The sequence below is a fragment of the Macrotis lagotis genome, chromosome 1, assembly GCF_037893015.1.
Source record: "Macrotis lagotis isolate mMagLag1 chromosome 1, bilby.v1.9.chrom.fasta, whole genome shotgun sequence".
Taxonomy (NCBI): domain Eukaryota; kingdom Metazoa; phylum Chordata; class Mammalia; order Peramelemorphia; family Peramelidae; genus Macrotis; species Macrotis lagotis.
This window is the reverse complement of record NC_133658.1, coordinates 403,936,159-403,951,330: the sequence shown is the minus strand read 5'-3', so window position 1 is coordinate 403,951,330 and position 15,172 is coordinate 403,936,159. Positions and strand designations below refer to the sequence as shown.

The following is a 15,172-nucleotide window of genomic DNA, read 5'->3' as shown; positions in this document are numbered from 1 at the left end:
TAATCATGTTGGAAAGACAAATCATCCAAATAAAGGCCAAAGTGATATAATATAAAGCAGCATTTTAAATGAAGCTTCATTTGATTTTCAAACATAACTTTCAGACTTGGTGAGACAGTGACACCTTGTGGAAAACTTCAGAATATGCTTGGCTTCAAGATTAGTCTTGATCATATACAAAAACCTGTGAAACTACCTTAATTTTTCCTCACTTGGGAGTTTTCAGATTTATTTCACTTCTTTAACCCTTTGACTAACTCCATTATTGCAGAAATAATAAAAAGGTCAATTATTAAGAAATCAAAATACATTCAGAAGTTGATAGAAATGACAAATTTGGTAGAAAAACTGCCTCCAATTTATCAGATATACATTTAAAAGTAACAGAGGAAAAAAATTTATACACACACACACACATATATAAACACACACACAAAGATAAGACACATTTTAAATCTATTTAATTTAGCTACTAAATAATACATGTATAGAAATTAACTAAAGCAATACTCATGTCTACCTGAAATTCAAAAAATCCTGTTTTCAAAGCTTCCTTAAACATCATCTTCTCGAAATTTTGCTCTGTTTTCACAATTCCTGCATTCATTTCACTATTGAAATTCAAATACAAATGTGATTAAAGGGCATAAAACAATTATAAAGAACTATTGTATTTAATAATAAAAAGCAATGTCAAAATATAAACATTACTAATTGTTTAAAAAAATTAACATCCCCTTTAAATTCATTAAAATCTGCTGCCATGTAGTCTCCTGGCAATCTATCCATTTATTAAATGTCTGAGCCCGGATTTGAACCCAGGTCCTCCTGACACCAGGGCTGGTGCTTTATCCACTGCACCACCTAGATGCCCCCAATCTATCCATTCTTAAATTTGGCAGTTTGCCTGACACTATTTATGGTTCCCACTCCTTGAGGACAGTACGTGTTAAGGGTTTTTCCATTTATTTTCACCTTAATTTCTATTATTTTTCTTTTCTGCAATATTTCTTCCCCTACCTTCTTACATTTTAGAACAAAATTAAATGTTAAGTAAGTTTTAAAACGCATGACAACTAAGAAAAATATAAAGTGTTTTGGTTCCATATGTTACCTGGCAAAGACTCGATCATTAAAAGTGCTAGCAGGACCACTTCTTAGGCTGTCCCAATTGGCAACCATTTCCTTCACCCACTCCACCCAGGTATAAAGGCGGAGAATACCAGCATCTGCCATAGCTTCCACAAAATTAGCATCTTCAACAGTGTCACCTGCATCAGCCAAAGCCAGACGCATTCCTAAAAAAAAAAAATAAAAAAAATAACCACCTATCCAGTAAACACTTATTAAACATCTTTCCTGGGTTGAGGGCAAATTTGCATTAAAACTGAGTGAAAGGGTATATACTTTGTTTCATTGTGTTTGGAATAATCATAGAAATGACATTTTTTTGTATTTGAGTATATAAAAATAAAAAAAACTTTTGTATAGCAAAAGGTTAAAAAATGGCAAAAATCTTTTCTATAGATATTTCTGATTAAAAATGATGTAAGTTACAAAGAATTGACATAAATAGTGTGCTCTTAGTTAAGTGTCAAAGGAAATGAATAAACACTTTGAAATAAGAAACATAAATAATGCTTTAATGATCAGAAAAATGAAAATAAAACAGCTTTGAAAAATCACTACACCTGTTACACTGTTAAAGATAATAAAACAATAAAGTCCAATGCTGATGAGGATGAAGGAAAAAGACATACTATTGAAAATGCTAGTGGAGCTGTGATCTGAAAAACAATACTATACAATTAGATTTTTGCTTGTACTTTGATTTATACCTATTTCTATAAAAATATTCCTAATATGAGATAGAATAGGATTGGTCCTATGATTTCATAGTGTAGGAAAGGAATTTTCATTAGGAAAAATCCTCTCTTAATGAAGACTGGCACCTTCTCTGTAGCTCAGATAGTTAGTTGCCTACAGAACTGAAAGGTTAAATGATTTATGCCATACCAGCGAACTGTAGACAGTGGGAGTCAGAGGCAGAATTTAAACCCTTTCTGATTCTGAGACTATTTCTGCATACATTACATCACAGTTTATTTTATAATAAATCATAAAAAATGATAATTGTGATGGTGGAATTCTAATTATGTTGATAATTATTTGTGCCATCTATGTAAAAAAAAATTGTACAAACTTAAGAGCAAGTACTTTTCTTAGGCAATGTGACAGCGAACCAAAATTTCCTCTAATGAAGCAAAGGAAAATGAGAGACGAAAGGAGATACATTCTTCTCAGACTTACCTTGTCCCCTTCATTAGACATAAAAATTATATCATGAAGTTTTAAGTTCAATTCACATTTAGGGGGCGCTCATTTTGTACAAAGTATTGATGTAAAAATGCATGGATGTTAAGCTAACATGAATGAATGTTAACAGAAATCATCCATATTTTTTCCCCAAAAATCTTAAGGAATCAATTTTTAGTTAAAATTATCCCTAATAAAATCTTAGTTTCCAATAAGGAACCAACAGGTATGAAAAGAGACAAAGGATAAATGACACAATAAAGTGGATTACTTAAATATTAAAATGCTTTTAGAGTAATACAAAACATACACATACATAGATACACATACACATACACACACACACACACACACACACACACACACACCCATTAGAACTCTCAACTAAGGAAATAGTACTGAAGCATAAGATAGATGGTTTTTCAACAGAATAAATGTCTTTTTTCTGCCTCAAAAGTCACTAAATGGTATACTCTTTTGCTACAGTAATATAAACACTACAATTATAATCCAAAGAAATCAATGAAAAAGGAAAAGGATCCATATGCACAAAAATATTCAATGCCAACTCGTTTTGTATAGACAAAGAAGGTATTAAGGAAGTATCCATCAACTGAGAAATGACTGAACAAATTATGATATTTCATTTAATGGAATATTACTGCACCATAAGAAATGATGAAAGAAATAGCTTCTGAGAAACTTGTGAAGACATATAAATTAATGGACAATAAAGTGAAAATCATTTACATGTAACAATAACTATAGACAAATAACTTTTAAAGACTTAAGAAGTCTTTCAACATAACGTGCTGAATATATTTTATGCTTAGAAACAAGTGATACTACAAAATAGTTACATCCACAATCCTCTCCTACAGTTCAACAATTTTTATAGTAATGTTCACTTCCTTTGATGCTTAAGTTCAGAATAAAAAAACACAACATTTAAAAAAGGAATACATATCTTTTGAGACCCTGTAAGTCATCACTAAAATTGATATGTGGAATTACTGAGTATTCCCTCCAAAGACGCAGACTGAAAACAATCCATGCCCTTTTGCCCTTTACAGCTCTCATTGATGTTTTCCTACCCACCACAAATAATGTGCTTTCCTTGTCAAGATATCAATAAGCACCCAGGGAATCCATTAGATGCCTCATTTTTGATATGTAACCAGTCTATTTTCTTTTTTCCTCATACATTTCTTTGGTAGTGGCCTTTGCACCTCTCTTTTAGAAGTCCTACACTGTAATGAACTGCAGTCTTCATGCACCCACCATGTGTTTCCCTGCTGATCTTTAGGTGATTTCAATGTCAAATATCTGGAGACTTTCGTGTTTCATGACATGAAGTCATACAAAATCCCCCCCAAAGGAATACTATTATTAAAAAGATGGTCTTTGTTTCAAAATAAAGCTTGAGGTATTTAAAGGACCTTGAAATAACCCTAAAGAAGTAACAGTTCTCAGGGTGGCTGGGTGGTGTAGTGGATAGAGCACAGGCCCTGGAGTCAGCAGTACCTGAGTTCAAAGCTGACCTCAGACACTTAATAATTATAGCTGTGTGGCCTTGGGCAAGCCACTTAACCCCATTTGCCTTGCAAAAACCTAAAAGCAAACAAATAAAGAAAAAAGAAAAAAAGAAATAACAGTTCTCCCTCCTTTTTTTAATGCTAGGTACAACTAATTGAATATCTGTTGTGTCCATCCAAGAGATTATATAAATGTGTATGTGCATATATATATATGTATATATATATATACACATATATACATATATATTATACTGAATATAGATTGATTGATAGATGAAGCTAGAGATACACACTAACTCTCAACTGAAACTCAATCTGAACAATCAGCATTCCAAATCAACTCAACTTTTTCCTATGTAAAAGGCAAATCACAGTCTTCTTTCATTTAGAGCCTTGACACAATCACAAAAATTTCATTCCCTAATAGGAACATCACTTACATCACTATCTATAAGAAACCCTCATCCAAATGGACTCTGCATTGGATCTCCTCTGTAAGTGGAATGGAAAACAACTTTGTTGAGCAAACATCTCCCTGTTTTATACCCCATTTGATGTAGATATTCTAGGAATCATCAAACAAATTGCTATTTGTGTCAAAGTGTGTGTATAATTTTGACATTATTTGGGAGACATCTTGTTGGAGATGCCTTTAAGGCTGTGATATACTCTACTGAAGCAAAGACTTTTAGTAGCAAAAAACAATGAAGAAAAAAATAGTTTAAAAAAAATTGGCAAGGATCCCCACTAAGCAATGTCATCCCAAGGGTAGAAAGGAAATAATAAAAAGGTATAAAATAAAAGAGTTGCATCTTTTTTAAATATACAGAAAAGAAAACAAGAGAGAGAAGCACAGAGAAGCAGGAGAGCTTTGAAAACTACTCTAAACTTATTATATATTTAATAATTAACAGTAATAACTCTTACCATCAGCTGAAAACTTATCAATAGCTTGAGTCAGGGTAAGAAAGTTGCCTGTAGATTTAGACATCTGAAATGGAAAATAAATAAGAACTGATTAATGAGATTAGTCAATATATGAGATAGTCCTAAAATTGATCCTAAAAAGAGTTCTGCTTAACTGTTTTTTAAGACTGTATTCTGCACAGGAGGGAGGTGTGATGGGAAATGTCTTATGAAAACACAAAATATAGCAATAAAAAAAGTTATTCTTTAAAAAAAAAATTTCCAGGGCGGCTAGGTGGCGCAGTGGATAGAGCACTGGCCTTGGAATCAGGAGTACCTGGGTTCAAATCCGATCTCAGACACTTAATTGCCTAGCCACGTGGCCTTGGGCAAGCCACTTAACCCCACTGCCTTGAAAAATCTAAAAAAATAAAAAAAATAACAATAAAAAAAATTTTCCTATGAGAAAGGCAAATAATACTCCCAAAGTGACTAAACTATAAATCTTTTGTTCTAGCAAAGAGAACAAAAAGAAAAAGAATAAGGATATTTATTTACAAGAGTACAGATAACAGCTCCTTTTATAGTGGCAAAAAACTGGAAACTGAAGGAGTATTCATTAATTAAGGAACAAATGAACAGTACATATATGCAGGGGAATGTTCCTGTGTGAGAAACCTGGAAAAACTTATATAAACTGATGCAGAGCAAAGTGAACAGAATCAGAAGAATAACTTATAAGATAAAAAACAATAGTGTGAAGAAAAATAACACTGAAAACATTTAAGAACTGATCAATGCAATGACCAACCACAATTTCAAACTGCCAGGGATGAAGCATGCTCCCCAATTCTCTAAGAGGTGATGGCAATCAAGATGAGGAAAAAGACATACATGTTTGAACATGGTCAGTCTCAGAATCTGTTTATCTTAACTATAAATATCTATTACAAGGATTTTTTTTTTCAATGAAGGAAAGAAAGGAAAGGGAAGGGAAGGGAAGCTTAACAAAAAAGGAAAGACCATGAAAAGGTCACTAAAGCATTATTTTTTTAAGGCACAGAAAAGAACAAAAAGGCCAGACAAGCAGGACAGCTCCGAACTAACATTAAATACATTATTTAATTTTAAATGAAGGAAAATTATAAGAGATTCAAAATTTCATTTATAATCATCTTTTTTTTCTGTCCTAAAATATATATGTATGGAAATACCAATTTTGTTTGCTTTTTAACTTCAGGAATTTTTTAATTTTAAGGATTAAATAAAAAATGCTGGACTTAAAGATAGTAGATAGGGGTTCAAATCTCAGTACTACCAGATCACTAAGATTATAAATGGCATGACCAGGATTTGAAACCAGGTCCACTTTCCTCTTAAATCTAGCTCTATAATTTCATTGAGATTTTTTGCTGTTAAATTGTTTCAGTTGTGTCTGATTCCTCATGACCCGACTGAGGGGGGAGAGGAACAGAGAATTTCCTTGGCACAGATACGGGAGTGGTTTTTCGATTTCCTTCTCCACCCCATTTTACAGATGAACAATTGAGACAAACAGGGTTAAAAAAATTCTTCTTATTCTTCTTCTTCTACTACTACTACTACTACTACTACTACTACTACTACTACTACTACTACTACTACTACTACTACTACTACTACAGTAGTCCTTTTGATAAAGGACCACACCAACCAATCAAATGATTGGAGGCATGAGTTGCACAATTATATTTTTTGAAGTGAGGGGTATGTTGTGCAAGGCCTCCTTCTCACTTGTCTTTACCAGAATCATTCCATCACAGGGCCTGATTTTTAGGAAACAAAACTATTGGAGATGGTCTGGTTACTGTGGGAGTGTCTTGATCTTAATGGTTTTGATTAAGACACATCAAAAATGTCAGGCAAGCACTAGCCCATGCTATATGATAATATTCGACAATCTGGCACATCCTTACCTGTCACTCGATAGATTAATTTTAGTACAGTCTTTCCTCTGAGACCTTCCATCTTTGAGTTACGATGGTGGGAAATATGATGGTATCTGATTATGTTTGAACCTTAATTGATAACTAAGAACTGGAGAGGCAGAGAGGCTGTAAGGCATCCAGTACAGAAATGCAACCAATCCTGGAAAAGTCGGAGGGAGTCCCAAGAAGAATCTCTTTTCTTTGTGAAGGACAAGGCCACCCTGGAGTAGGTTTGCCCTGACAGAGGAGCCTGGCCTTGGAAAGCATTGTGGCTCCAGCAGCATCTGGTGAGCCAACAATCAGATATCTTTGAATGGAAGATGGAAGATTTGAGAAGATTGACCATAATAAAGATTAGCCCATCATGAGACAGGTTAGGATGTACCAGGTTGTCGAATAAGATTTGAAGGTGATCATCACAACTCAAAGGTGGAAGGACTGAGAGGAAAGACAACTACTGACAATTAGTCCAGGGTCACACAGCTAGTACATGTCTGAGGCTGGATTTGAACTCATGAAGATGACTCTTTCTGATTCTATCCACTGTGACACCTACTGCCCTACACTGAGGCACCCTTAATAAAGAAACTAATTCTACCAATGTAGATCAGCAACAAATGTGTATTATAATCAGGTACCTGAGATACTAAAAGGTTAAGAGACTAGCCATGGATCATTTAGCCAGAAGGTGTTAGAAATGAAATATATTCAAGAAATGAAATATATTAATGACTTACAGTCCATTACTAGGAGTGGAAAATAATATTTTTCATACATAAAATTTTACCATTAAATAGTTCAGATTTGTATGTGAAATGTCCTCAAATTAATTTATTGGCTAGTCTTTTCTAATACACTATATTTCTTTCTAAATTTGAAAGGTTTTTGGAACTCAAAAACTAGGATCTTTAGCTATGACTCTACTAAACACAATTTAGATCATCCTTTTCTTTGTTGTCCTAATAATAACAATTACATGAGTAATATTCCCACACTTCTCCTTAAATATCTACTTTCTACACCTCACTAACTCATTTTTAAAAGATGATTTTAATCTATGTTGCAGCTTTAACTTAAATATTTTAATGAAAATATTTTAAACTTAATATTTAATACTTCAGACTATTTAACTCTAAAAGGCAATTTTGTAAAGCATAAAACAAACAAATAAATAAAATAGTTGGCTCCACAATCTTAAATCAGAAGTTAAATCAGAAGTTCCATACTCTTACCTTCTCAGAATTCAGGAGAAGATGTCCATTTGCTCTCACAGCTCTCGGCCATTTAACACTGCATTTAAGGAACATTGTTACCTTCATGTTATTTTTTCTTAAGAAGATAATGGTTTTGATTTGAAATCTTAGGAAAATGGAGGTCTCAAACACTTAAATGAAAAAAACCTCTCAGTTTTTCAATTCCTTTAAAATAATTTTAACACAATTCAGAAAATGAGACTAGTGTAATAGACCAGAATATTACATTCATTTGAATCCTTTATAATCTTCCCTCGTTATCTCAAAAAACTACATTATTGGCCTTTTATTCTTTAACAAAGAAAACGAATTTTGTTCAAAAGACATGAAACCACAAGGAAACTTTTTATTTTGACTAGCCAAGGACAGTACAAGGAACATTCCATGAATGCAAAATCATTAAGAGTGACAGAGTTCTTCCCTTAGGTCTAATGCTTACTAACTACAACTCTAAGATCTGAGTTCTAGTTATAGTAGTTTTGAGACTTTAGTTCAAATCATTTCTCTATGCCTCAGTTTCTTCAACTGAAAAACAGGGGGTTAGAACAAATAATCTATGAAGTCCCTTTGAGTGTTAATGATCAAAATTCTATGACTCTAATCCTGTCTAGTCAATAATAGCTTTTGGTTCTATAATTAGTAAAGTCAAACAAGTAACTCAAAAGATCAAGTCAAACACTAGCATAATAGTGGCTTACCTTAAAAGTAACATTTACTTTGGATTTAGGCATATGTGTAGGGCTTCTGTAATATGGTTTAAGATAAAAAAAAAATCATTGTACAAAAATATTCATAGCAGCCCTGTTTGTGGTGGCCAAGAATTGGAAATTAAGTGAATGTCCTTCAATTGGAGAATGGCTTAGCAAAGTGTGGTATATGTATGTCATGGAACACTATTGTTCTATTAGAAACCAGGAGGGATGAGAATTCAGGGAAGCCTGGAGGGTTTTGCATGAACTGATGCTGAGTGAGATGAGCAGAACAAGAAAAACACTGGACACCCTAAACAGCAACATGGGGGTGATGATTAACCTTGATGGACTTGCTCATTCCATCAGTGCAACAATCAGGGACAATTTGGGGCTGTCTGCAATGGAGAATACCATCTGTATACAGAGGAAGAACTGTAGAGTTTGAACAAAGTTCAAGGACTATTCCCTTTAATTTAGGAAAAAAAACTGCTATCTTATTGTCTGATCTTGTTACCTCATACTTTATGTTTCTTCTTTAAGGATATGATTTCTCTCTCAACACACTCAATTTGGATCAATGTACAACATGGAAACAATGTGAAGACTGACAAATTGCTTTCTGGGAGGGGGATGGTGGGAGGGAAATGAGATTGGGGGAAAATTGTAAAACTCAAAATAAATAAAATCTTTAAAAAAAAGATAAAAAATCATTTAGGTGGCAAACAAAACCATATTTTGATTCACTTGTTAAAGCTTCGAAGGGTGTTTTCAGATGATTTAAGATAAAAAGATGGAAACACTTTTATATAATAGCATGCAGCTAGAGAATGTAGTATAATGAATAGAATCTCAGAGATCTGAGTAGTAATCATACCTGCAACACTTACTAACATGAGGGTCATGAATAAATCACTTTCCTCATCAGTAAAAATGTCCACACAGGATTAGAGTGAAGATTAAATAAAATGATGTAATATAAATCGTGTAGCAAACCTTAAAATACTATCTAATATTAGTTATCATTATTATTATTATCTTAATAGTGAGGGCATTTTCATATAATGTCTGCTTCACCAGAGTCCTATATTTAAAATATGTAAAGTTTGCAAAAATTAAATTATCTAAAAATCATTTCATGATTTTTTTTATGCAAGGGAGAATGCATCAATAGTCAAGGGCTCATGTCACAATATAACTGAATTTTTTCCTTTAGTAGATCACAATGCATTATAACCAAACTCTGAACTTTTCCCTCTACAGAAATTACCCTTGCTAAAGGAGATTTAATCTTCAGAAAGAAATTAGAGAGTTTGACTATTTATAGTAATATAAGATCTCATTTTTAGTTCAAATCATTTCTCTATAACTCGATTTCTTCACTGAGGCATTTTGCATCTATTGTTAATTGTGGTGTGAACTCTGTTCTCCTGGACCACACTACAACTTGGATAATTATAGCCTAATGTCCTAAATTTCCATCAAAGTTTCAAGTAAATCTACTGTTCCTCAATTTCATGGAGCACTGTAACTTGTACCAACAAGAAGGTTGCAGTTTCTCAATGGGTAGTACTCATTATTAATAAATAAATCACTGGAGAACATATTTCTCCATCTTAGAAAGTGCAATTTTTCCATGTTCCAAAGAATTTTAAAGGGTAGCATGGGGGAGCAAATGTTGATGGGACAAACAAAAACATGGAGGTAAATCTTTGCCCTAGATAGTCCACAGACTCCAATTTTCAAACAGAACTTTTAAAATATGGAACAATCAAAGTCTCTATTGACATGAGAATAAGTTCTAAAATAAACCTAAATCCAAAGCTAAGTCACCTAAGAGAACACCAACAAAATAACTGGATCCCAAATCACTGTAATTAATTCTCTTAGTACCATACACTAAAGCCTTTACAGTACTCACCTTTGTCCTGGCCACATGGCCACATGATTATAGAGATAGTATGAAAGATGATTTGGAACAAGATCCTTGCCAGACACTCGCAGATCCACTGGATACCAGAACTCAAACTCTTCCTTTAACTTATCCAATTTTTCTTTTGGGATCTGAGTTTTAGGGAATGGAGCCTCCTTGAAGAAAATGTAATCCCAAACTTCTTTGGTCATCTCTTGTGCTCTATAGGAAAAGAACTGTACTTTGGTAAAGAGCATCCTGGAACTTTTCAGGAAACTAAAGAAGTGAAAAATTCTTAAGCAGAATATTATGAAAAAACCATGCAGAAGTATATGGAGTACAATTTCAGGAAAACAATTCAACTGAAGCATGAAATAGGAGTTTCTGTTTCAGTGTATATGAAACAAATGTGGGAAATGTCCTCCTTAACAGTGCTCAAAGCAGAAGAAAGTAAATAAGATGCTATTTTTTTCTTTTGCTCATTATAATAATGAAAAAAACAAAAGCACCATTTCAAAAACATTAAATAAACTTTGTGTTCCAGATTTTTTTTTTGGCAGGAACTAGGAGGAAATCAGACCTGTCACATCATTGATACAGGAAATTCCCTGTAACAATGCAAGCTGGCATCTTCTATGCAATTTATAATCTAGGAAAATGACTGGGGAACTCAGAGGTTAAGTGGCTTGCCAGCTCTCTAGTACCTGTAACATGCTGCCTCTCTGGTCCAGATATAGCTAGCTTTGTTAAGCAATTAGTTATACAATAACTACATTTTGATTTCAATAAAAATCTTTGCCAAATATGGTGGCATGTGATTGTAATTCCTGCTACTGAATCAGTTCATCGTGATAGTTATAGGATGACAAAGGATTAATGTCAGTTGGGTGTCCTTAATAAGTCTGGCATTAATATGTTGAACCCTACAAATAAAGCAATCACCATACTGACTAAGGAGGGGCAAAACTGCTCAGGTTGGAAACAAGTCAAAGTTTTTCTGCCTATCAGTAGTGCAATCAGGCCTATGTATAACCTCACTTGAGTAAGACAGTGAAAAATAATCTCAAAAAAAAAAAAAAACCCATACATCCCACAACTTTGACTACTAAAAATTTATACATAAATACAAATAAGTTCTATGATTCCAGGACTAGTTAACTAACCTGATGCCTAACGGAGATTCTGCTTGCCCACGCAAGTTTCCCCCTTGCAGCAAATGGGCAACTGTGTAAAAGGCCATATAAATAGTGGAATCAGAAAGTGATTCAATCAGCCACTGTTCATCCCAAGGCAATCGAGTACCTAAAAGAGGAACAAAGAAGAAATAATAATCCAAGACTAAGTAATCAAGTAAGCTAAGAAACATATTGCCTAGGGAACTGTACAACCAGAATATCTCAAATACACTTTTTAACAGGGAATTTCCAAATGAGAAAAATGAGGGAAAATGTTTTGAAATCTCTTTTCATATGAAAATCAGATCATGGAAACAAAATTACAATCTAGGGGATTAAACAGGAGGCCCAATTCTGTCACATAGCATTTTTTGTTGTTGTTGTTTTGAGATTTTTTTTTAGTAAAGCAATGGGGCTAAGTGGCTTGCCCAAGGTCACACAGCTAGATAATTATTAGGTGTCTGAGGCCAAATTTGAACTCAGGTCCTTCCGACTCCAGGGGCAGTACTCTATCCACTGCGCCACCTAGCCACCCCCAGGAGGTCCAACTCTGGAGCTAAATACTGTCAATATAACAATATCTAGGTTTCCTCTAATTCACAACTTCTAGTTTAAGAAGGCATATTATTAGGTGGCAGAATAATTAAGTGATTTCCAACCATTTGCATCCATGTCAAAGTCATGGATCTATAAAAAGATTTGCGTAGGCTACCTACCTAATCCATATGTTCTTGAGCAAGCATGTTCCTGTAGCCAACCTAAAGTAGCTTCGAAATTCCTTCTTGTCTCATCACAGAAGCTAAGTAAAATAAATCACAAGATTGTTTCTCTTCACCTTTAAACCCTACTTCCCTCCATCCCTCCCCTCTCCTCTTTTTTCCAACATCATCTATTTTCTTTTAGGGCTTACGTCTCTAAATCTTGTAAACACTGGGAGGTGTGATTTTTCCAGCTTTCCTCGCCATAATCCAAGTACCTAACAAATGGATGAATCGATTTCAAGAGAAAGTGTCAAATGTAGCATCCCAATGCCTGAGGAATGTTTCCTCACTCTTAGAAAAAGAACTTACCACTGGTCACAAAGAGCCACAACACATTCATCAGAAGATCTAGAGATCACTTGTTTTTCTGGCTCCATGTAAATAAATGCATCCCCCTGGCAGAAAAGAGAACTCAAAGTACATATGGGCTATCATTTTGAAGCTAAGATTCTGCCTCAAAACAAAATTCAATTTTCTCAAAAACTGTTCCACCATTTTCATTATGATTCCCATTATGCTAGCCCAATCCCTTTACAGAAAGGGGGATATCACCAGATCTTCCATTTCACAATTAGGCTCAAGAATAAGCAAAACTCTAAAGCAGGTACAATACAGACCATTTATTCTCTCCTTTCATCCCTATTTCTAGGACATTCCTTGTCAGTTCAGAATGAAGTAAGAATAGCTTTTACCAAACTCCTGGATTGGAAGATTATGCTTCCTAATATAGCTGTGAAGTACACATACATTTCTTATCCAGACTTTAATCCCCAAGAGCACTCAAAGCAAAGGATCTTCATCTCAGTTGATCTTCCCAAAAGAAGGGTAAAAAGAAAACGAGATTAAATGCGTAGACCTACCTCTGGAGAAGCTTAAAGCAAGCTAAGTAAAAAATCTCAGCTGCTCAAAGATTAGAGCATGGCTAGAATCTATTTTCCAGAGGCAACAACTGTGATAAATAATGTCCATTAGAGGCTTGTCCATGTGTTTTTCCCCAAAAGACAAACTCTCACCTAAGTATTCTGTCCCCAGACTGATTTGGTCAGGGCAGGTTTTTTAATAAAATTCAATACCACAATCCATTTACATATTTTCTACTCAGAATTCATAATGCAATTCAGATAGAAAAAACAATGCAAAGGGGAGGAAAAAGAGGAGAAAATGAAGTACAGTGGGACAGGGGAGCATTACTGATCTGTAAGTACCTAAGATCACTGTCACTATAGAGGGGGTCCATTTTAAGTAGTCTAATATTATTCACTATAAATATTATTAGCTTTAATTGTAAGTTCCTGATGCTCACTGATTTTCCAATTAAATTAACAGTAAGCCACTAGTACATAAAAATGACATCTTTAACATGATTTTATGGCCTACTGCAGAAATCATCATTAATTACAAACAACGAAAGCAAACAGCTATAAAGCAACTGACAAAGTGTCCCAGGTTAACTTCTTGCTTACATTGTCAACCATCTTTTTCTGAATAGTTTTCTTGACATCTTGAACCCTCTGCCCTTTGAATTCATCCACCAACATTATCTAAAGACAAGGAAAAAATAAAGTCAAAAGTTAATTTGGTGGGATATTCATCCTTCTCAGTTCCTTCTTTCCAAACCTGAGATTTTATGATCCATATAATGTCAAAAAGCTCATTTTTATTTAAATTCATTATTAACGAATTATATTTCTTGATCTGTTTCACAGGTCAAAAGTTGCCTGATAGATAACCAACAATTTATATACAAGAAGAAGCATAAAAGGCATTACTGAGAGCATGTATAACCAGAAAAGAAAACAGGCTAGTCAAGTAGCAAACACAGAAGAGATCAGATGGACCACAAACTCTCCACTCAATAAATTCTCCAAGTAACAAGAATATTATTCAACATAATAATAAGAATTAGATATTATTTTAATTAACTTAAATATTACAACAATCTCCTTCTTTTTGCTCAAAGTCACCCTCATTCAGCTCTCAACTTGGATTAGTACAATCTCCTAATTAGTCTCCCTGAAACAAGTCTTTCCTCTTCTCACAATTGCCAAACTGATATGCCTAAAGTATTAATCCAAATATATAATGTCCCTGCTCAAAAATCTCCATGGGTTCCCTAATGCCTCTAAAATAAAATACAAGTCCACTGGTTCAGATTGGAAATGTCTTCCATAATCTGACTTCAGCCTCCCTTTCCAGACTTGTGGCACATTACTCCCTTCACATATACCAAAATCATCTATACACTGTTCCCATATAGGACACTCTCTTTATAGTACTTCTTTATAGTTCCCATCCATCTCCATGCCTTTGCACAGACTGTGTTCATGCCTCTCCTGTCAGAATCCCTAATCTCTTTCAAGATTCAGTTCAAGTATCTCTACTTCCACAAGGACTTTCTCAATTCAGTTCAATACTAGTGTGCCCCCTCCCCCCACCTAATTACTTTCAGTCACTTATCTCTATGTGTAGATGCTGTTACTGCAGATAGAATAAACTGTTGGAGGGCAGATTTTTGATCCTATGACTGATATTTCAACCCTTGCTCTGACACTTAACAAGGTTGAGTAAATCCCTCCATGCCTAGAGGCTGCAAGTGCCTATTGTGTAAAAAGAGAAATTGTATTAATTGATTTCTAAGGTCCCCTTCAGTCCTAA

At 34.2% G+C, this 15,172-nt stretch overlaps 1 protein-coding gene across 2 annotated transcripts in view; it reads right to left on the bottom strand.

The window, feature by feature from the left end:
• Nucleotides 1-15,172, bottom strand: part of LARS1 (leucyl-tRNA synthetase 1) — a 55,180-nt gene that overhangs the window by 16,267 nt on the left and 23,741 nt on the right. For both annotated transcript variants that reach the window (XM_074212694.1, XM_074212695.1), the window contains 10 exons: nt 13,981-14,058; nt 12,827-12,912; nt 12,667-12,732; nt 12,473-12,555; nt 11,745-11,883; nt 10,591-10,803; nt 7,960-8,017; nt 4,782-4,845; nt 1,115-1,298; nt 521-611 (listed from right to left, as the gene is read on the bottom strand). In XM_074212694.1, the coding sequence (XP_074068795.1) occupies nt 521-611; nt 1,115-1,298; nt 4,782-4,845; nt 7,960-8,017; nt 10,591-10,803; nt 11,745-11,883; nt 12,473-12,555; nt 12,667-12,732; nt 12,827-12,912; nt 13,981-14,058 (1,062 nt within the window). The remainder of the gene's footprint in view (nt 1-520; nt 612-1,114; nt 1,299-4,781; nt 4,846-7,959; nt 8,018-10,590; nt 10,804-11,744; nt 11,884-12,472; nt 12,556-12,666; nt 12,733-12,826; nt 12,913-13,980; nt 14,059-15,172) is intronic.